Source organism: the organism of the source record quoted next, unplaced genomic scaffold (assembly GCF_019419815.1).
Source record: "Pyrus x bretschneideri cultivar Hongxiangsu unplaced genomic scaffold, Pyrus_bretschneideri_v1 Contig6, whole genome shotgun sequence".
Lineage (NCBI taxonomy): Eukaryota > Viridiplantae > Streptophyta > Magnoliopsida > Rosales > Rosaceae > Pyrus > Pyrus x bretschneideri.
The window spans coordinates 6,442,137-6,463,456 of record NW_025999798.1 but is presented as its reverse complement, the minus strand read 5'-3'; the positions used below and the strand labels follow the sequence as shown (position 1 = coordinate 6,463,456).

Below are 21,320 nucleotides of genomic sequence, written 5' to 3'. Positions count from 1 at the left end.
AAAATCTGACAGCATTAGTTACCCAATATCGTCTAATATCCATATGCAACATCAGTCACCCCATATCGTCTAATACTCCCCCTCAAGCTGGATCGAGGAGATTGATCGAGCCAAACTTGTCAAGGAGACGTTGAAAAGGAACTGAGGGAAGTGCTTTTGTGAATACATCTGCCAGTTGATCATGACTGCGAGTATAGATGGTTTGAATAACTTGGGATTGAACTTGTGCCTTAATGTAGTGACAGTCCACCTCAATATGTTTGGTCCTTTCATAGAACACGGGGTTAGCAGCGATATGCATGGCTGCTTGATTGTCACACATGAGTGGCATTGGAGTAGAACTAGAGAATCCCAAGTCTAAAAGTAACCCCTTGAGCCAAATTAACTCACATGTTGTCGATGCCATTGCACGATATTCAGCCTCCGCACTAGAACGTGCAATAACCTGTTGTTTTTTGCTTTTCCATGTGACGATGTTTCCTCCAACAAATGTACAATAGCCAGTGGTAGACTTCCTATCAATTGCATTTCCGGCCCAATCTGCATCAGTGTAGCCACTGATTTGAGTGGATTGGTTGTTCTTCATAAGAATACCTCTACCAATAAAGCCTTTGAGGTAGCGTAGAATTCTTTTGACAATGAGAAGATGTTTCACAAATGGTGCATGCATGAATTGGCTAACCAGGCTCATAACATAGGTGATGTCCGGTTTGATTATGGTAAGGTAAATAAGCTTTCCAACTAACCTTTGGTAGTGACTCATATCGGTGAGAGGTTCTCCATCCATCTCAAGCTTTAGCTTACTATCAAGGGGAGTGATAGCAGGCTTGCAATCAAGTAATTCAACCTCAGTGAGAAGATCCACAACATACTTGCGCTGATTTAAAAACAAACCCTTTTGAGATGTTGCCATTTCAATGCCAAGGAAGTATTTTAGTCTCCCCAGGTCCTTTATGGCAAATGTGTGATTGAGAGATTTCTTGAGAGCTTCAATTTCAACTTCATTTTCACCTATGATGATGAGATTGTCCACATAGATGAGAACTACCAATATACTAGCTGATCCTTTACGAGTGAACAAGGATGAGTCCGCATTACTTCAAACAAAACCAGTAGCTTCCAACACTGAACTCAACTTGGCATACCATACATGTGAAGATTGTTTCAAACCATAGATTGCCTTGTGCAATCGACACACCATATCATTTTTACCTTGAGAAGAACTTGGTGGAAGTTGCATATATACTTCCTCTTGTAAATCCCCATGAAGGGACATATTTTTTACATCCATTTGATACAATGGCTAACCACAATTCATAGCCACTGAAAGAAGAACCTTAACGAAGTTCATTTTGGCTACTGGAGCAAATGTCTCCTTGTAGTCTACCCCAAACGTTTAAGTGAAACCACGTGCAACCAATTTGGCATTGTCACGTTTAATTGATCTATCAGCCTTAAACTTTGTTTTATAGATCCATCCACTCCAAACAACCTTCTTTCCTGGGGGTAACTTCACAATGCTCCATGTTTGATTGTTTTCCAAGGCATGAAGTTCATCCTTCATCGCATTTCTCCACTCAGGAATTAGTTGAGCCTCTTGAAAGGTTTGTGGTTCAATGTGATGAGAGATTTCAGCCAGGAATGTGGCATGATTGGGGTGAACACGATTATAACTCAGCACCTTAGTGATCGGGTGTTTGGAAGCGAAGGTGACATAGTCTCGAAGTCTTGCTAGAGGTTGTTGAGCACGCACAGGATTACGCCTTGTAGGAGGTAAAGTGGGAGCCTCTTTGTGACTTTCATCTTGAGTAGACTCAGTACCATCTTCCAGGTTTCTTGGTTGAGAAGACACATGAGTAGTTTCACTCACAATCTCTGCTTGTTCATGATTGCTAGTGGCTTCTGGATCCAAGTGCACTGAGTGATCAATGCACGCAGGCAAGGGAAATAAATCACACATTAACTCCCCCTCTCGGGAGTGAGCAGACTCCTTGGAGAAATAGGGAACTGTTTCCTCAAATCTTACATCTCTAGATACAAGCATCTTGTTAGTAATATGATGAAAACATTTGTAACCATTTTGGGAGGATGAATATCCCATGAAAACACACTTTGCAGCCTTAGCATCCAGTTTGTCACCGTGCAATGCTTGAACATGAACAAAGCACGTGCAGCCAAAGACTCTCAAATGTGATAAAGTTATATGTCTTCTTTTAAGAGTTTCATAAGGAGACTTAAACTCTAAAACACGACTAGGCAATTTGTTGATTAAATAGGTTGTAGTGAGAATGGCTTGTGACCAAAATTTCTTTGGTATGTTCATATGCAACATTAATGCACAAGTCTTCTCAAGTAAATCCCTGTTCTTTCTTTCAGAGATCCTATTTTGTTGTGGGGTTCCCACACAACTTGTCTGGTGAACAATACCATGAGAGCTCAAATATTGACTCATATTGTTGGATAAGAACTCAGTGCCATTGTCGGTTCTTAGGTTCTGAATGGTTGACTGAAATTGAGTTATGACAAGTTGATGAAAGTCTTTGAACATAGTGAAGACATCCTTTTTAGATTTTAACATATATAGCCATGTTGTTCTAGAAAAGTCATCCACAAAGATAACAAAATATTTATATCCATCAAATGATTCAATAGTTCGATCCTAAACATCGTAGTGTACAAGTTCAAAAGGTTTGCTAGCCCAAAACATCAGAGTGTACAAGTTCAAACAATCTTTGATAGATGGGTTAATCTTTGATGCTAGATTTGTTGGTCCTTGGAAGAAATTGAATCAACTTGGAAAGCTTTGACTAAATGAGGTTCCTTGCATATATAGTAAAGACCATTCAGGAAGAACCCTTAACTAATCGTCTTTTTGGTGAGAGAATCTTGAAACATAACACTGCTTGGTGAGAAAGTGACAAGACAATTTAGGGTTCTAGTGATCTTTCATATTGACAGAAGTTGAAAAGGAAAGGTAGGAACAAACAATGTAGTAGACTCAAGGTTGTTTGAAAGAAACTTTACTTTTCCTACGCCCAAAACCATGACCTTTTTTCCATTAGCAACTGACACATGAGAGGGTTTTGACAAAGTTTGAAAACTGTGTAAGTTTGAAGCTTTGTTTGTCATATGGTCAGTGGTTCCTGAGTCAATAATCCATTCAATACTAGTGTAAAGAGCAGTTGAGAATGCACTAAAAATACCTGGAGCTTTGCTTTTTAGTATATTCTCATTTTCAGCAAGGAAACCTGCGAACTGTCCCAGTAGTGCAGTGGGATTTTCAGTTGTACCCCTTGAGCTTTCTGCAGCTTCTCTATGTCCCATGGTTTACATGTATATTGCAAAGTCATTTATGAGAGAGACAGGATTTGAACTGAAGTCCTGAATGCTCTCAGGAAATGAGGTATAACTGTGATTTGTTGCATGCTGAGGTTTGTATGAGCTAGTATAGAATTGCCTTAAAGGAATCATTATGTGATCCTTGTTGAACTTAGGTTTCAGTTCGGGGTGCAAAATCTAGTACCTTACCTCCGCGTGACCTACAACGTCACAGTAACTACACTTTATGTGTGGATTTTTACCCTTGTAAGGCCTGTTGTCTGAGGGTTTATGTTTGGCAACATAAACTATTGACTAAAAAATCTTGGAATTCTTCTCCAATTCATCACCCTTTTTCAAGCTTCCTCACGTTGAACCGTGGCACAAACCGTTTTGAAGGAAAGAAGTTCGATATTCATCAGGATGTGACTCTTGAGATCCTCATAGTCTGAGTTCAAGCTCGTAAGCAGTTGATATATCTTGTCTTCTTCAACTCTTTTTAGAAGAACTGCAACATCAATGGTGTGAGGTAGATAAACATCTAACTCATTCCACATCGTCTTGAGACTTCCCAGGTGCTGCACAAAAGTTTTTCCATCTTGTTGAAGACTGACAATGTCCCTTTTTAGCTGAAACACTCGTGCATAATTATTTTGATTCTTGTACATGTCTTTCACAGATTTCCACAAATCGTGTGAAGACTCAGAATAGCTGAAGATTTTAACGACATGTTTCTTCATGGAGTTGAGAAGCATTGACATGACTTGTTGGTCCTTGCACAACCATGCTTCATATGATTGGGTAGAAGGCTTGGGTGCTTCAACTCCTCCATTGATGAACCCTAGCTTTCCTCTTCCATTGAGAGCAAGAAACACTGCTCTAGACCATGGGAGATAGTTGAATTCATTCAACAAAACTGAGCATAAATGCATATTTGTATTTATCTCAGTATCTGGAACAAAAGAGGGAGAACTTTGTGAGTTTTCTCCCCCAAGGTTTACTGAACTTTCTTCAGCCATAACTGGAGCCTGAAGACGAACAACAATGGAAAAAAAATGGGCAGAGACAGGTCAAGGACGACACTGCTCTGATACCACGTGGAAATTTTACGTTTGTTTGAATGTATTTTTCATAGATTGATTGAATGTACAATGGGGGATATATAATGAGGTAGAAGGTTACAAGCAACCTTACCTTGGCAAATCCTACTAACCCGGTAAACCCTAAAGCTGTCACTCCTTAAATTAAGGGAGTGCAGCAAGTGGCTAGCACACAATTATCAACAAGTCATTTAGATGTCAATCTTCCTCAAATTAAGGGATTAGACTTAATAGAGAATCCCATGGAAAGAGGGAACATAAAATCTGGCAGCATCAGTTACCTCATATCATCTAATATCCATATGTAGCATTAGTCATATGCAGCATCAGTCACCCCATATCGTCTAATATCCATATGCAGCATTAGTCATATGCAGCATCAGTCACTCTATATTGTGTAATAACCACCAACTCATTACACGGTAAAAATCTAGTCAGTTTCATTGCTCACCAAAAACTCACTGGAGAAATATGAATCCAGGGACTTTGAAGCCGGAGGATACAAATGGTACAATCCTTTCTCTCAATTTCTAGAAACAAATTCTTACTATTTCTTTTTTCGTAAGCTTTGCAATAATTGCTAGTATTTTCTTATTTTCGAGCTGCTTAATCTAGACTACTATAATTTGTTGTTTTGTTGTTGGAAATTGGCTTTCTATCCAAATGGAAACAAGAACAGGAATGTGACAGACCACACCTCTCTGTACTTGGTAATTCAGGATCAAATGCTCCCCAGATTTATTCAGAAGTGTATGTTGTTTTCAGGTTGTTTTTGCTCGATCAGAACAACAGAAACTACCTTGTTTTTAATGGTACTATTTCTTTCATTCAATTCAAAATATAAACAAGCATATAGTTCTCATATTAGCAAAGCATCTTCTCATGTTCTTATATGTTTTCCATGTGCATTGCTTAGAACAAAAGGAAAAGTGCTTTCATGGTTGAAACTCGAATGGGGGTTCAATCTATTTGTCCCCCAAGGTGTTTTCACTGAAGCTTCCAATGGATTCCTCATTGATGACACCTGTGTGCTCGGAGCGGAGGTCTTTGTTTCTAAAGAGAGCAGCACTGGCAAAGGAGAGTGTTTATCGATGGTAAAGGGTCCTGTTATGTACAAGAATATTTGGGTGATTGAAAACTTCTCTAAGCTAGACGAGGAATCCTATAATTCAAAAACATTCACTGCCGGAGACCAGAAATGGTATATAATCCTAAACTTGTTAGACTTCGCTCCCTGTATAAGAAATTTATATCGAAGACATTGTAAACCTAAGCACTACCAAGTAAAAATTTGTAAATGTGTAGGTTGGTTTGCAGGAAGATACAGCTCTATCCCAAGGGAAAAGAAAATGGAGTTGGTACTCATTTGGCTCTTTATTTGGCGTTAGCTGAACTGAAATCCCTTCCTCGTGGCTGGAAAATGTATGCAGAGTTTAGCCTACGCCTCCTAAACCAGGTGCATGCCAGGCATCAGTTTGGTAAAGACAAAATTTGCCTAATCCTATTGCTACTTAATCAGATGAGGAAATAAGGATTTGAACAAGTTACAAACTTTTAAATTAAGGGTGGTTTTAGAAGAGAATGCGTTGAAATTGTATTTTTTATTCCCAATCTGAGGTACAATATACAATCGTAGCGCTGACATAAAAAGAAAAGGATAAATACAATAATTACAATCCCATATTACAAGGAATCACCTTAACTAAGGAATCCTAAATTGTAGGAAACTATTTACAAGTCAACACTCCCTCTTAAGTTGGTGCATATATATTACACATGCCCAATTTGTCTACAAACTTAGAAAACTTTTCACTTGAGACTGCTTTGGTGAGAATGTCCGCTACTTGATCTTTTGTTTTGATTGGAGGGACTTCAATTATTTTCCCTTCTTTCTTTTCTTTAATAAAGAACCTGTCAACCTCTAGATGCTTGGTTATATCATGTTGCATAAGATTGTGAGCAATATCACAAGCAGCCTTATTGTTACAAAACAATCTCATCGGCTGACTCTGTTTAACACCCAAATCTTGTAATAGAAACTGAAGCCATAAAATCTCATAAATACCAAGCACCATACTTCTATATTCCGCTTCTTGCTTCTCCATGTGACCAGATTTCCACCAACAAAGGTAAAATAACCGGATGTAGAGCGTATACCATCCGTCGAACCAGCTTAGTCAACATACGTGTAACCTTTAATTCTGAAATGACCATTCTTCTTGAATAAGATACCTTTTCCCGGACTTCCTTTCAAATAACTCAATATCCTCATAACAGCACTCATATGTTGTTCTCCTGGATCATGCATGTACTGACTAACTACACTAAAGGCTTGTGCAAGATCTGGCTTAGTGTGTGCCAAATACATTAATCTTCCAACTAGTCTTTGATATCTTCCTTTATCAACTGGTACTTGGTTAGGATCAATACTCAGCTTCATTCCTTCTACCAACGGAGTAGTCACAGGTTTGCATGCAAACGTACCAGTTTCTTTCAACAGGTCAATAATATATTTTCTTTGTGATAGAAAAATTCCTGATTCAGACCGCGACACCTCAATCCCGAGAAAACATTTTAGAGACCCCAGATCTTTCATCTCAAATTCTGTAGCTAAATACTTCTGCAAGGTTGCACACTTATCAAGGTTGTTATTAGTAACTATCATATCATCCACATATACAATGAGTGCTATAAGCTTCCTATTCCGATGTTTTAAGAACAGCGTGTGGTCACAATTACTCTACTTATATCCAAATGCTTTCGTTGACTTGGTAAACTTACCAAACCATGGTCTCGGAGACTGGTTCAACCCATACAATGATTTCCTGAGCCTACACACCTTTTGTCTATGCCTATCAGGAACATTGCTCCCTGCAGGTAAGAGTTCCATATAGATCTTCTTGGTTAAATCTCCATGTAAGAAGACATTTGTTACGTCAAACTGTTGGAACGACCAATCTAAGTTTGCTGCTAAAGATACTAAAACTTGGACTGTGTTGATTTTAGCCACAAGTGCGAACGTATCAATGTAGTCAATCTTATACTTTTGTGTATACCCTTTTGCCACCAACCTTGCTTTAAAACAGTCCACTATTCCGTCTGCTTTGTATTTCACTGTATAGACCCATTTGCATCCCACAAGTTTCTTGCCAGCTGGCAAGTCTGTTACTTCCCAAGTAGCATTCTTCTTCAACGATCTCCATTCCTCATTCATTGCTTCTTTCCAGCGGACATCTGCTAAGGTCTCCTGCACATTGCTAAGGTCTCCTGCACATTGTTAGGAGCCCATAAATCATAGTTGACACGCCCCGACCTAGATATTCCTCGAATACCTGGATAGGCACGTGCTGGTCGACACCTAAGGGTGACGAAAGCCATTTATTGAGTGCAAATGCTGAAAACAAGGGATAAATAAGACTTATAAATATAAAAGAATAATGAATATGCATTTAAGGAACGTGTTCAAACCATACAACTAACTAGAACACTAAAAGAAATAATATAAAATTGAATGAAACAAAGGATGGATCCTACACCGAGAGGACTCGAAGATGCCAATGTGGAAGTGCCTGGATGCCGAGATTGTATGCCTCGATTCTAAGTCCTGAAGGGGGCACAAAACAAACATGAGTGGATCAAGTTGATATATATATATATATATATATATATAGTAGAACAGTTATCAACGTACTAACCCTCAGGTTTTATGAAAACACATATATATCATGATAAACATAGGTTTTCCGAAACCTAGCATGCCGTGCAATGTCTCAAATCATAACTCGTATATATAATAATCATTAGTGAATGTCCGATAACCCCCAGGCCCCATGCCGGCTCCCTGTCCCTGTGTTAACAGCCAGAGGAAACACACTCCAGGCCCCATGCCTGCATAAGTGCTTGTTGATTCTTCAAGGGAATGCTTCGGCTTTGATCGAAAGAAAACTTCGACTTTGGTTGTGCTTTCTTTGAAGAGAGCTTTGACAACGTATTAGTCTTCAAAGACTTGGCAATGGTTCTTCTCAATGTGAGAATTTCGGCCCTTCAATGTAGAAATTGTCGACCTTGAATGTAGAAATTGTCCACCTTATGTTTGTCTGAGGACCTTGTATTTATAGATGTCCAAAGCCATGCCTTTGAGTAGATTTGGCTTTGATTTGTGTCTTAATTCGTCCATGGGAGGATTTAGGCATGTTTTGTGTCTTGTTTTCAACCACTATCCCTTGCTTGGCCGAAATTTATAGGGCTTATTGCCTATTTTGTGAGCAATCTTCAATTCTTGCTTGTTTTGTGAAGATGTTTTAGCTTTCTTTCCGGTTTTGGGAGCAATTTGGGCCCCTTGCCAATTTTAAGGAGAGATTCCCCCCTTTTGCCGAATTTCGGGGAAGTTTTGAGCTTCCTTTGCTTGATTTGTGCCACATGTTATTGATGACTTGTCTATTTGTGATGAGTCATATGCTACGTGGAGCTTTGTGATGCATCATTTGTATACAATGAAATTTACATGTTTATAGTAGCCACAAAATAAAATAAAAGATTTTTACGCTGTTGAATTATTAGTTTATTTTTATCATGTCTTGAGATCAAAGTGTGACAACTTTAATAGTATCAGAACTTAAGTACTAAGTTCTTGTACCTCTACCCTAAGGTGACGACTGTGAGTTAAAGAAAAAAAAGGAGAAAAGCAAAAAGAAAAAGTTGACAACAAAGCAAAAAGAGAAAGTTAAAGAAAAAAAGAAAAAGTTGAAGTTGGCTTCCAATATTTCTCAAAGGGGATGAGGATTCTCTTCGAATCCTTTTTATGAAGATCTTAGAGATCTTCAAATCTTTTCAGTTCATTATACATCTTGCGGTCAGTTATCGTTAGGTACTATTTGTGTTCAATTTTATATAAAAAAAAATTAAAATGATTTCTGACCGCACGATGTACGATGAATGGATAGGAATCCTCACAAAGAGGATCCAGATGAGATTCAAATCCTCTAAATGGAGCTGCAAACCAGTCCCTAAATCTATTATCGCAACAGCACTGAGAAGAACCTTTTCATATTCTTCTAGATAACTGGCTCAGTGCCTCGGGTTCAAGTTATGTTGCTAATTCAAAGTTCCAAATTTTCATTTTAATGGGCATCAATATTGCCTCATTGTGCTTGGGAAGAAAGATTTGAGTGCTTTGTATTGGAATTTGAAGAAAGACCTTTGTGTGGTTTGAAGATTAAAGTATACTCGTCTTCCTTTATACAATCTTTTCACATTCAAATTTACCAAATCCAAGGTATCCACAGTGTATGAAGCTATTGAGTACAGACTACAGTATAGAGAGATGAAAAGACACATATCGTCCAATCTGCAGCAAGCTCATTGTATGGTGAGATTTTTGAAACATGGAGTGGTATGTCACATATCATCATACAATTGGAGAGAAGTTTTTTTTTTTTTTTTTTTTTTTTTAAAGTGTAATGACATGTGGCATACCACATTGTTCGGGGCACACTGAAAATTTTTTCATTGGATGCTCGTACTTCCTTCTCTAATGGCATTATATATATAGGTAAGCTCCTCTTGAAGCAAAAGATAACTGTTTAGCCTTAACAGTTTGTTAATCAATTCCAATTTTATTGCCATGGCTTGTAATCCCCTTCGACAAAATGGTTAGATACCTTATCTACTTTATATTAGCGGTTTTCAGATTTCAGGATATTGTTATATGCCAGAGATGCCTGATATACACTTTCATCAACACTATTTTGTTTCAGGGTTTTCAACATCGTATTCAGATTCAGCTCCAACTCATTACACTCTAAAAATCGGGTCATTTTCATGGCTAACCGAAATATTTGTGGACAAATATGAGTCGGGTGGATTTGAAGCTGGAGGATACAAATGGTAATTCTCCAATTATATCATCCGCTAAAGTTTTAGTTTAATATCATCTTGTTCAAACTTATGTTTCACACTCACTGTCAGACATTAGTTCTATGACATTTTCTCTGTAATGCAATGATGTGTTTTCGTGTATCATGTGCTGTGTAAGCTGGTTAAAATAAAAATGTTAGCCATACGCCCCATACTGTATGTTTGCTCCCAGGAAACTAGTGCTCTACCCGAATGGGAACAAGAAGAAAAATGTGGAAGGCCACATCTCTGTTTACTTGGAAATGGTTGGAGCTGATTCACTTCAGACGGGATGCGAAGTATATGTTGATTTCAGGTTCTTTTTGCTTGATCAGAATAAAGGCACGTTCCTGGTTCTTCAAGGTACATTATATCAACTTAAAAAGTTAATTCTCATCAGGTGAACATATTCATAGACTGGAAATTTTTCTTGTTTGCAAACTGCAATGCTCACTGCTCATTTGCTGATATTATTTTTTACCCTACATCTTCCATAGATGCCAATAAAAAGGAACTATGTTTCCATGGGATGATGCGTTATTCAGGATTTGATAAGCTTATCACTCTTAAATCGTTTACTGATGCTTCCAATGGATATGTCATTGATGATTCCTGTGTGATTGGAGCTGAGGTCTTTGTTTGTAAAGAAAGAAGAGCTGGCAAAGGAGAGTCAATATCGATGATCGAGGTTGGTGTTATGTGCAACCATGTTTGGAAGGTTGAGAACTTTTCAAAGTTGAGTGCTGACTGCTGCGATTCAGAACCATTCACTGCCGGAGAACGAAAATGGTATCTCTTCTAGGCCCTTTTTATTAATGCCCTTAATAAGAGAAGTTTTAATTTTTAATCCACGGCATAATCTCGTATCAGTCATCTTGTTTTACCTGCATGATAATAGAGTACTAATCACCCTTGTTAGCTAAAGTCAATTTTCCTCCAAACAAAAGCATAAGGTTTTTGAGTTTCAAACTATATATACAATTTTAACTACACAACTTTCGCACTAGATGTGGTTGATCGCTGTAAAACATGTTGAATTTTTGCTTCCAATGTAGGACTTTGCTCTTTTAATTCAAACCCAAAGAGGTGAGGTGAATAGGGTCCCATCCCAATTAACGAGAGATACGTAATATTAAGTCATCATATTCTTCCCAATGTTGCAGGAAGATACTGCTCTATCCTGAGGGAAATGGCGATGGAAAGGGTACTCATATTTCTCTTTTCTTGGAATTGGATGATCCGGAAAAAGTTACTGGTTCCAAAGTATTTGCAGAGTTTTCCCTGCGCATTGTAGATCAAATGCATGCCAAACATGAGTGGTTTATAGGTAAAGATTGTCCTATTTCAGTGTTTAATTGTATGAATCGTTCATAACATCAGGGTGTATTATGTGCAGCTAACAACTGGTTCAGTAACTCAACTCGGGATTGGGGTTGGTCTACGTTCCTTAAACTGGAAACCTTCAATCAGGCACACAAGGGGTTTCTGTTGAACGATACTTGCATAGTGGAGGCAGAGGTCACAATCCATGGAATTGCGGAAGGACTATAGTCAGCTTGTATTTGGTTTCGGATATTGTGAAAATGATGTTAATTGACTTGTGAATACAAATGTGGTTCTGGATCTGCGATATGGTTTGTCCTAAAAGTGGCGTTCTGTAGAACCCTAGAGCTGCAATCCTTTCCACCAAATGACTTGTGATTGAAGTGTATCTTGATAGGACCTGTTTTCTTAAAAAATCTGTCCTGTGAGACATATGTCGAGTCTTGACCAGTTATTTTAAAGTAGCTTATCTTGTGTTGAGCTAAAAACTTTGTTTGGTTAGTCTAACCTTAACTTGTTTGACAATGCTACACCATAAACATTGTTCCTTTGCATAAGAATTAAAATTGCAGAAGTGTTTCGAAGCACCCACAAGCAGGTGATGGATACCTTTTCAACGAAACAAAGGCAACCTTTTTGAAGCAAAGCATAACAATTCAATCTTTAAAGGTTTCATGTTAGGAATAACACCTTTAACTTTTCCTTGTAAAGGCGGGAAAACATATTTGATTCTAGAACTGAAAACCGGTTGATTTATCTGTAATCGATTATTGGAAAATGAAGTTTATTAACATGACCAGTCTTAACTTCGATGACCAAGATGGTAAGATGCTCCATCTGTTTGCCTGGGTGTGTTGGACTTGAAAGCAGTAACTAATGTACACATTTATTTCAGGGATTTTGAGAACAATTTCGGATGCACCACCAACTAATTACACAGTAAAATCTAGTCGGGTTCATTGCTCTCCAAAAATTCACTAGAGAAATATGAATCCAGGGACTTAGAAGTCTCAGTTTCTAAGAACAAATTCTTACTATTTCTTTTTTCATAAACTTTCCATCAATTACTAGTATTTTCTTCTTATTTGAGCTGCTTAATTTATAATAGTATAATTTGTTGTTTTGCTGCAGGAAACTGGTTTTCTATCCAAACGGAAACAAGAACATGAATGTGAAAGAACCTCTCTCAACTTGGTAATGTTAAAAGTACAACACCAGCCCAAATAATAAAGATTGGCCCATGATGAAGAAACAAAGGAGAAAGCATTCATATGCTAGAATCTTCTAGCATAAGTGTGTCGGTGGGAACAAGCTAGAATTGTCTAGCTATTATAACAAATGTGTGTATGTGTGTGTAATAATATGCTAGAGAATTCTAGCATCATTTAAATCGGCAAGGCTGATATGCAAAGCCTAGGTTGGTGTAGTGTGTGCATGATCATGCACTAGAAAATTCTAGTGAGGCCATATGTCGGCAAACATGCCTATAAATATGTATGCATGTGTGTTGCAATGTAACAAACCAAGCAAGCTTGTAAGCAAGCAAGCAAGTGAGAGTAAGAAGAAAGAATAGTCTTGTAAGAGTGTGAGTGTTCTAGAGTTTGTCTCTAGAAAGTGAGTGAGTGTCATAGCTTCTCAAGAGTGTCTTTGATAGTTTGTGTTGTAATATTTTGTTTGTATAATACAAGTAATTTGTTTACTTGTATTGTCTCTCCAACACTTGTGTTAGAGTTGTGTACTCTAAGTTTTTTCACCCCAACAATTGGTATCAGAGCGGTACGATTAGGGACCGTCTCTATTAAAGCTTTTGAGAATCGTGAGAAGTTTAGTACTTCGCAAGATTATTTGTTAATCTTGTTTGGCTTATTGAAGCTCTGCCGACACGATGGGAGATCTTCAAGTTGTTGGAGGAATCAAGAAGTTGAACAACAAAAATTACAACACGTGGGCGACGTGTATGGAGTCTTACCTACAAGGCCAAGATCTTTGGGATGTTGTCGGCGGTAATGAAGTTACGCAGCCAGAAGAAGACACTAGCGGCGCTTTGAGGAAGTGGAAGATCAAGGCAGGTAAGGCCATGTTTGCCTTAAAAACCACAGTTGAAGATGACATGTTGGAGCACATACGGAAGGCCAAGACACCAAAAGAAGCGTGGGACACCTTCGCCACACTCTTTTCAAAGAGGAACGATACAAGACTGCAGCTTCTCGAGAACGAGTTGTTATCAGTGGCCTAAAGGGACATGACGATTGCGCAGTATTTCCACAAGGTAAAGTCTATTTGCCATGAAATTTTTGAATTAGATCCTAGTGCTGCCATTGTAGAATCCAGGATAAAAAGAATAATTATCCATGGATTGAGACCCGAATATCGAGGCTTCGTTGCCGCTGTACAAGGATGGCCGACCCAACCATCACTTGTTGAGTTCGAGAATTTGCTTGCCGATCAAGAAGCTTTGGCAAAGCAAATGGGAGGGGTCTCGTTAAAAGGTGAGGAGGAAGCTCTCTACACCAAAAGTAAAGGCAGCTTTAAGCAGCGTGCTAGTGGTGGATCTAAAAGAAATGGTGACAAGGAAAAAGTTCATCAAGGAGGAGGGAGTTCTCGGCCAGGGGGAGCTCCGAAGTATCACGGCAACCGTGGTCAGTCCCAGAATAATAAAAGATTTGAGGGCAAGTGTTACAATTGTGGAAAGAATGGCCACATGGCGAAGGATTGCTGGTTCAAAAGGCCTGCAGAAAGTAACGTCGCCAACTCAGAGAAGAAAATTGAAGATGATTGGGATGTCGTTGCGTCTCTAGCTGTGGAGGAAGAATGGGACGCAGAAGCATCATCTTGTTGGTGCTCAGAAAATGAGGTGTCACTTGACCCAAAAGAGTTTGAAGATACGTTGCAAGGGAAACTGGGAGACCAAGCTGCCCAAATCCAATCAAGTCCAGATGAGCCTGAAGATTTGCTTGCTGGAGACGGTGTCGAGCAAGAAGTACCTAAGAGTCCTTGGCAAACAGGTGTGTACCAACAACCACAAGAAGTTAGACCTAGTAGAGTAGAAGTATCAACTCCACAATCACAACTAAGAAGGTCAACAAGAGTACGAAAGCCAAATCCTAAATATGCTAATGCTGCCATAACTGATGGAGCACCAAAAGAACCTGAGGTGTTTGAAGAAGCATCACAGAGTTCTGAATGGATAAGAGCTATGGAAGAAGAAATCACTGCGCTTAAGCAGAATCAGACTTGGGATTTAGTGCCAAAGCCAAGGGATGTGAAACCCATATCCTGCAAATGGGTGTACAAGATAAAGCGTCGTCCTGATGGTTCAGTTGAAAGGTACAAGGCTCGGTTGGTGGCTCGAGGCTTCTCTCAGCAATATGGACTAGACTATGATGAAACGTTTAGTCCAGTAGCAAAGATTACAACCGTACGAGTCCTACTTGCACTTGCAGCTAACAAAAATTGGAATCTATACCAGATGGATGTGAAGAATGCTTTCTTGCATGGAGAGTTAGATCGGGAAATCTACGTGATGCAACCAATGGGCTTTGAAAGTAAAGTTCATCCCGAGTACGTGTGCAAGTTGAGGAAAGCACTCTACGGTCTAAAACAAGCACCAAGGGCGTGGTACGGTAAAATTGCAGAATTTCTAACTCAAAGTGGTTACTCAGTGGCGCATGCAGATTCCAGCTTATTTGTTAAAGCTAATGGAGGAAAGTTAGCTATCGTGCTGGTGTACGTGGATGACCTAATCATCACTGGCGATGATGAGGTTGAAATTTGTCGAACAAAAGAAAATTTGTCAGTTCGGTTCAAGATGAAAGAGCTTGGACAACTCAAGCACTTTCTTGGATTAGAGGTTGATCGCACACAAGAAGGCATATTTCTGTGTCAACAAAAGTATGCAAAAGACTTGTTGCAGAAGTTTAGGATGCTTGAATGCAAGCCAATCTCAACACCGGTGGAACCTAATGCCAAGATGTGTGCACATGAAGGCAGAGACTTGGAAGATGCAACAATGTATCGACAATTGGTAGGTAGTGTTGAGGGGGAGTGTTAAAAGTACAACACCAGCCCAAATAATAAAGATTGGCCCATGATGAAGAAACAAAGGAGAAAGCATTCATATGCTAGAATCTTCTAGCATAAGTGTGTCGGTGGGAACAAGCTAGAATTGTCTAGCTATTATAACAAATGTGTGTATGTGTGTGTAATAATATGCTAGAGAATTCTAGCATCATTTAAATCGGCAAGGCTGATATGCAAAGCCTAGGTTGGTGTAGTGTGTGCATGATCATGCACTAGAAAATTCTAGTGAGGCCATATGTCGGCAAACATGCCTATAAATATGTATGCATGTGTGTTGCAATGTAACAAACCAAGCAAGCTTGTAAGCAAGCAAGCAAGTGAGAGTAAGAAGAAAGAATAGTCTTGTAAGAGTGTGAGTGTTCTAGAGTTTGTCTCTAGAAAGTGAGTGAGTGTCATAGCTTCTCAAGAGTGTCTTTGATAGTTTGTGTTGTAATATTTTGTTTGTATAATACAAGTAATTTGTTTACTTGTATTGTCTCTCCAACACTTGTGTTAGAGTTGTGTACTCTAAGTTTTTTCACCCCAACAGGTAATGCCAGGAACAAATGTCCCCCAGATTTCTTCGGAAGTGTATGCTGTTTTCAGGTTGTTTTTGCTCAGAACAACAGCCACTACTTTGTTTTTCAAGGTACTATTTCTTTCATTCAATTCAAACAATCAACAAGCTTATAGTTCTCATATTTGCTAAGCATCGTCTCATTTTCTTGTATGTTTTCCCCGTGCATTGCTTAGAACAAAAGGAAAGGCGCTTTCATGGGATGAAACTCGATTGGGGGTTCGATCAATTTCTCTCCCACAAAGCTTTCACTGAAGCTTCCAATGGATTCCTCATTGATGACACCTGTGTGTTTGAAGCGGAGGTCTTTGTTTCTAAAGAGCGACGCACAGGCAAAGGACAATGTCTATCAATGTGGTAAAGGATCCTGTTATGTACAAGAATACTTGGAGTATTGACAACTTCTCAAAGCTAGACGCCGAATCCTACAACTCAAAAGTATTTACTGCCGGAGACCTGAAATGGTATATAACCCTAAACTTGTTAGACTTCACTCCCTCTGTAATAAATTTCTCTCAAAGACATCGGAAACTTAAGCAAAGTTTAACAAGGGAATTGTTAATAGCACTCCAAAAATCTCATTTGGCACTCCAAACTTGCCATAATTAGAAAGAAAAATACCACTTGTGAGGAGTGTAAAATGAGATTTTTGGAGTGCTAATAACAATTCCCTTTAACTAAAAGTTTTGCAAATATTTTGGTTGTTTTGCAGGAAGATACAGAACTATCCCAAGTTAAAAAGGCAATGGAGTTGGTGCCCATTTGGCTCTTTATTTGGCGTTAGCCGAACCAAAATCTCTTCCTCCTGGCTGTAAAATATATGCAGAGTTTATCCTACGCCTCCTAGACAGGTGCATGCCAGGCATCAGTTTGGTAAAGGTAAAGATTTGCTTAATCCTGTTGCTACATAATCATATGAGGAAATAAGGATATGAAAATGTTATAAACTTCAAAATTAAGGGTGTTTATTGCGGTCCCCTTATGAAATTCACCCCATGAACGACGACGACGCTTGAGTTCTTCGTGGCGTTTGAATCTTGATGGCATACGATACAACGTGGTGATGCTTACTATTGAACTTGAGTTCAGTGGAAAGTCGTTTGATAATTTATGCTTGTAACCTACTGAAAATGTTCACAATTTTTGGTTGGTTGTTGCCAAAATGTTGACTCTTGTTGGGCTTCTAGTAGAAAGCAACTGAATGTTTTGAGTAACACTAAAAGGACGATAATACATAGACAGCAATTTAATCTGTTGTTTAGGGTCATTTAGTTCTAATTTTTATGAAAAGTTCGTAACGTCCTTGTGCGTTAGATTCCAAGATACTCGTAAACTTATAAAACTTTTGGTGCTTGTAGTAAATTACTGGTTCAGTGCCTCAAATTCGGAGTGGGGATGGTGGAGATTCATAACACTGCGATTTTTCAATCAGGTAGGCATGGGGTTTGTGTTGAAGTATACATGCTTTGTGGAAGCAGAGGTCACTATCCATGGAATTACTAGTGCACTATAGCCAAATAGTAAAACAGTAAAAAAATTCCTGCTATACTAGAAATTACCATTTGCCCGACGAACCAAATTTCATCGAGCAAAGCGCCTTTACTCAATGGAATAAAAGCATTGGTCGGGCAAAACTGGTCAACGTTTTAGTTTTTTTTTTTTTTTTTTTTTTTCAAAGGCTTTAGGTGATGGAAACATTTCGACGAGCAAAGTAAATTCGTCAGACAAAATTTATGCGCCAAGGGAAATAAGTTGGCGCCTATTTTTATTACTTTTGCCTGACAGAACAACAATTCGCCGGTGAAGGTATCTTTACCCGACGAACCATGTTGTCGGACAAATCCAAATTCATTAAATATTTCATTAGTCAAGTCTCCTTTTTCTTGGTGACTTAGGGTTTAGAGTTTACATTTTGTCTCGAAATTTCAAAATTCATTCACTTAAATTTTAAAAAATATGGACCGATAATCTTAATTGGTTTTTTTTTTTTTTGTAGGCTTCTGTGTTGTAGAAGAAGGACGAGCATTTCGCCAATATCTCCTAACAACAACCTGACATGCCAATGGAGGAGTTGGCACTTGATCCAGAGGTATTGCTACCGCTCAAAATTTACAGGTTAATAAATTAAAACACTAAACCTTTGGTGGGATTAGGATATGGACTCAAAGATTTAAGTGGTTCACCCCTCAAAATTGGGCTACATCCAATGTGTTGCTCAAATTATATAGATTTCAAGACTGAAAATAGCACTCGGCTAATATATGAACTCTTTCCCCCCTTCAGTCGTCCAACCCCAATATAGGAGGTTCCCACCCCTTTATATAGGCCCTCAATGAACCCCCCCTCCCCCACAATCTTGGTCTTCCCAACTTGGCATTGAATGCGCCACCTACATAGCCTAGCATACTAACATATTTTCACCTATCAACCAGACATTCGGCGGTGAAGTAACATGTGTTTGGTCGAGAGTGCGTGTCCTTTCATAATGATGCGGGTCGAGCACCCTGCTCGGCCTTGGTTATCCAACCCCATCTCTTCGAGCATTGAACTTTACGTCCCATCCTAGGTCTTTGGCACTAAATGTGATCCGTCACGTGGCCTTGTTAACTTCTGGGTAGGCATGTCCTTGGAGACTTGTGTCATAAAGCTGTTAGCCTACCCACGTGCCCCTAGAGGTCGAAAAGTTCATTACATATCCTAGTCAAGCTGAACTTATAGGTGGTTGCCTTTAGTGCTTGGAAGTATCCTCTCCTAAACCCATTGAACCTTGTGCTTTTTGATCTCCCTTGGGCTTTATGTGGCTTCTTTCCCGATCTACACCATCATGTGAGCCTAAAAGTGCCCAACATTAACAAATGTCTCTACAGTTACTGATGGACGGGGTTGGACGGTAGAAAGGTAAAGAATTACGCAGTCTATGAGCGGGTTGGGTTCGGGACCTCAAGAGATCTTCTTCATCTAGCTTTCAGCTTCCAAGCATGACGTCTTCCAGATTGTAACAATTGGAGATGGAGTTAGTGAGTCAATAGAAGAAGTTGCCAATGAGTGAGAAGAACTGCACATGAAAGAAGAAGCTCGGGAAGAAGTGGCACACGTCCCCGATCATTTGATGACCTTTAGCCGCCATCGTACTAGCCACCCCACTGGTAGTTAGTTTAGAATATTTTACATACTGTTGCACGAATAATTCAGTTTTAATATAATTAAATATTGCCACTTAGTATTACAGTCTAGTAGTATTTCTCTCACTTGTATGTGAGAGGTATTAGGTTCGATTCTCGTCAAAGGTGAATTTGAACCACATTATTGCTAGCACATTGTGAGGCTAAACCCACCCCTCTCTTTAGTGTAAATACTATCGTTTGTTTAAAAAAAAAAAAATTAAATATTTTTTTAGATTTGTAGATTAATATAATTAAAGCTAATTAATTAATCTAAATATGGTTTGAAAAAAAATTAAACCTTTTGCCCGATGATACGTTCGTCGAGCATGTATTTTTTATTTATTTTTAAAATTGATTGCCCAACAACTAGTTTGTCGGGTACATTATCTTCATCTTGCTAAGTTGGTAAACGCACTTTAAGCGACAAAAATTAAAGTTTTGTCAAGCAAATGTTTCAGCGAAGGGTTTTGTGCGACGAACTTGGCCCGACGAATGTCCGTCAGGTAAATCCCTGGGCGACGAAATAGTGTTTGACCTGATGAAATCATTTCATTTGAAAAGGGGTTTTTTTTTGTAGTGTTTAGGGGTGTAAAATAGGGAAGCAAAACTAATATACCGGAGATCAATAAACCAAGTTTCAAGGATAAGCTCCTTCTCTGTCTCAGTCAATTAACGAGTTAATATTTCCTGAGCAAAAACCAAAAAGGATAGCAAACAGCAACACAAATTCAACACTGTTGTTTCTAACCTCTTCACATCATGGGTAGCCTTAGCTTTGACCAAGCTGCAGGTAAGATGCGTCGTGTTCAAAACTGGTGCTGCTTCTATTAGAATTTAGGGACTAAAGTTGCATAACACTACAAATTCCAAAAATTGAGTCTTTGAAGGCCAAATTACTGGACAATGAGTAATATAGACAAAAGGAGAAAAGCAAAAAGAAAAAGTTAAAGCAAAAAAGAAAAAGTTGAAGTTGACTTCTAATACTGCACCTCAAGCTGATCAAGGAATTTGACTGTTTCAAGCTTGGATACAAGTCGATGAAATTGAGTCGTGGGTAGGGTCTTGGTGAGAACATCCGCAAGCTGATCATGGTTGCGAGGATGATGAGTTTGAATCGTTTGGCATTGAACTTTCTTTGAATGTAATGGCAATCGACTTCGATATGCTTAGAGCATCTTTAAAGGAGATATTAAATTCAAAACATCAAATTTAAATTTAATCGCTTATGTAGCGATTTGACATCTTCATTTATTTTATATTTCTTTGTTATTATTTTAGTCTTGACATACTAAAAATTGACGCTTCTCTCCTCACTGCCAATTTTGACGGCATGGAGGCAATGTGCATTGGTGCTCTATTGTCACAGATAGGCCTGCGCACAGTACGGTTCGGTTAGGGATAGAGGTGAAACCAAAACTGAAACCAAAAAAAGTTCTGGTACCGGTACGATACTGTGTATAGGGGTGGAACCAAAGGTGTATGGAACCATTTGGTACCAGTTCAGCTTCGGTACGACATGAGATAGTTTTGGTTTTGGGCTGCAATGACAGACAATTCCCAGAAATTTCTGGTTGGATCTGGGATCAATGAGCTTCAAAATTCTCAGAACTTTCAATTGACAAAATGATGAACTATGATTGGCTTGATCGCTTCATAGGTTACGTAGGCAGTCTAACCCTATGGTTAGGTGCACAACAAAGTAAAATGAAAGGTTCCTACGCTGTTGAACTATTAGTTTGTTTTTTGTCATGCTTGGGGATTGGAGCGTGACAACTTTAATGATATCTAAACTTAGGTATGAAGTTCTTGTACCTTTTCATTGGAGAGAGGACTATTAGTGAAAGAAAAAAGGAGAAAAACAAAAAGAAAAAGTTGACAGCAAAG

The 21,320-nt window shown here is 38.8% G+C and overlaps 1 protein-coding gene and 2 pseudogenes across 4 annotated transcripts; all 3 read left to right on the top strand.

Annotated features, from left to right (window-relative positions):
• The first annotated feature begins 4,831 nt into the window (after positions 1-4,831).
• Positions 4,832-5,949, top strand: LOC125471414 (annotated as a pseudogene).
• Positions 5,950-9,435: 3,486 nt separating this feature from the next.
• Positions 9,436-11,938, top strand: LOC103944675. Of its 4 annotated transcripts, none has more exons than XM_048571771.1 (7): positions 9,436-9,786; positions 9,970-10,069; positions 10,175-10,304; positions 10,507-10,676; positions 10,811-11,102; positions 11,477-11,640; positions 11,710-11,938. In XM_048571771.1, exons 2-7 carry the CDS (start codon positions 10,042-10,044, stop codon positions 11,862-11,864), a joined length of 939 nt encoding a protein of 312 aa, XP_048427728.1. In that variant the 5' UTR covers positions 9,436-9,786; positions 9,970-10,041; the 3' UTR covers positions 11,865-11,938. The 4 variants fall into 4 exon arrangements, with proteins under 4 accessions (XP_048427728.1, XP_048427729.1, XP_009353409.1 ...); XM_048571772.1 differs by having other exon boundaries at positions 9,436-9,810; XM_009355134.3 differs by having other exon boundaries at positions 9,436-10,069.
• A 3,749-nt stretch (positions 11,939-15,687) lies between these two features.
• On the top strand, positions 15,688-17,492 carry LOC103944782 (annotated as a pseudogene).
• The last annotated feature ends 3,828 nt before the right edge of the window (positions 17,493-21,320 follow it).

Excerpts from the sequence above, each read along its gene's own strand:
- LOC103944675 (XM_048571771.1), top strand. The coding sequence starts at position 10,042 with ATGGCTTGTAATCCCCTTCGACAAAATG. Across the intron at positions 10,677-10,810 it reads CACGTTCCTGGTTCTTCAAG|ATGCCAATAAAAAGGAACTA; the intron begins GTACATTATATC and ends CATCTTCCATAG. Across the intron at positions 11,641-11,709 it reads CAAACATGAGTGGTTTATAG|CTAACAACTGGTTCAGTAAC; the intron begins GTAAAGATTGTC and ends TATTATGTGCAG.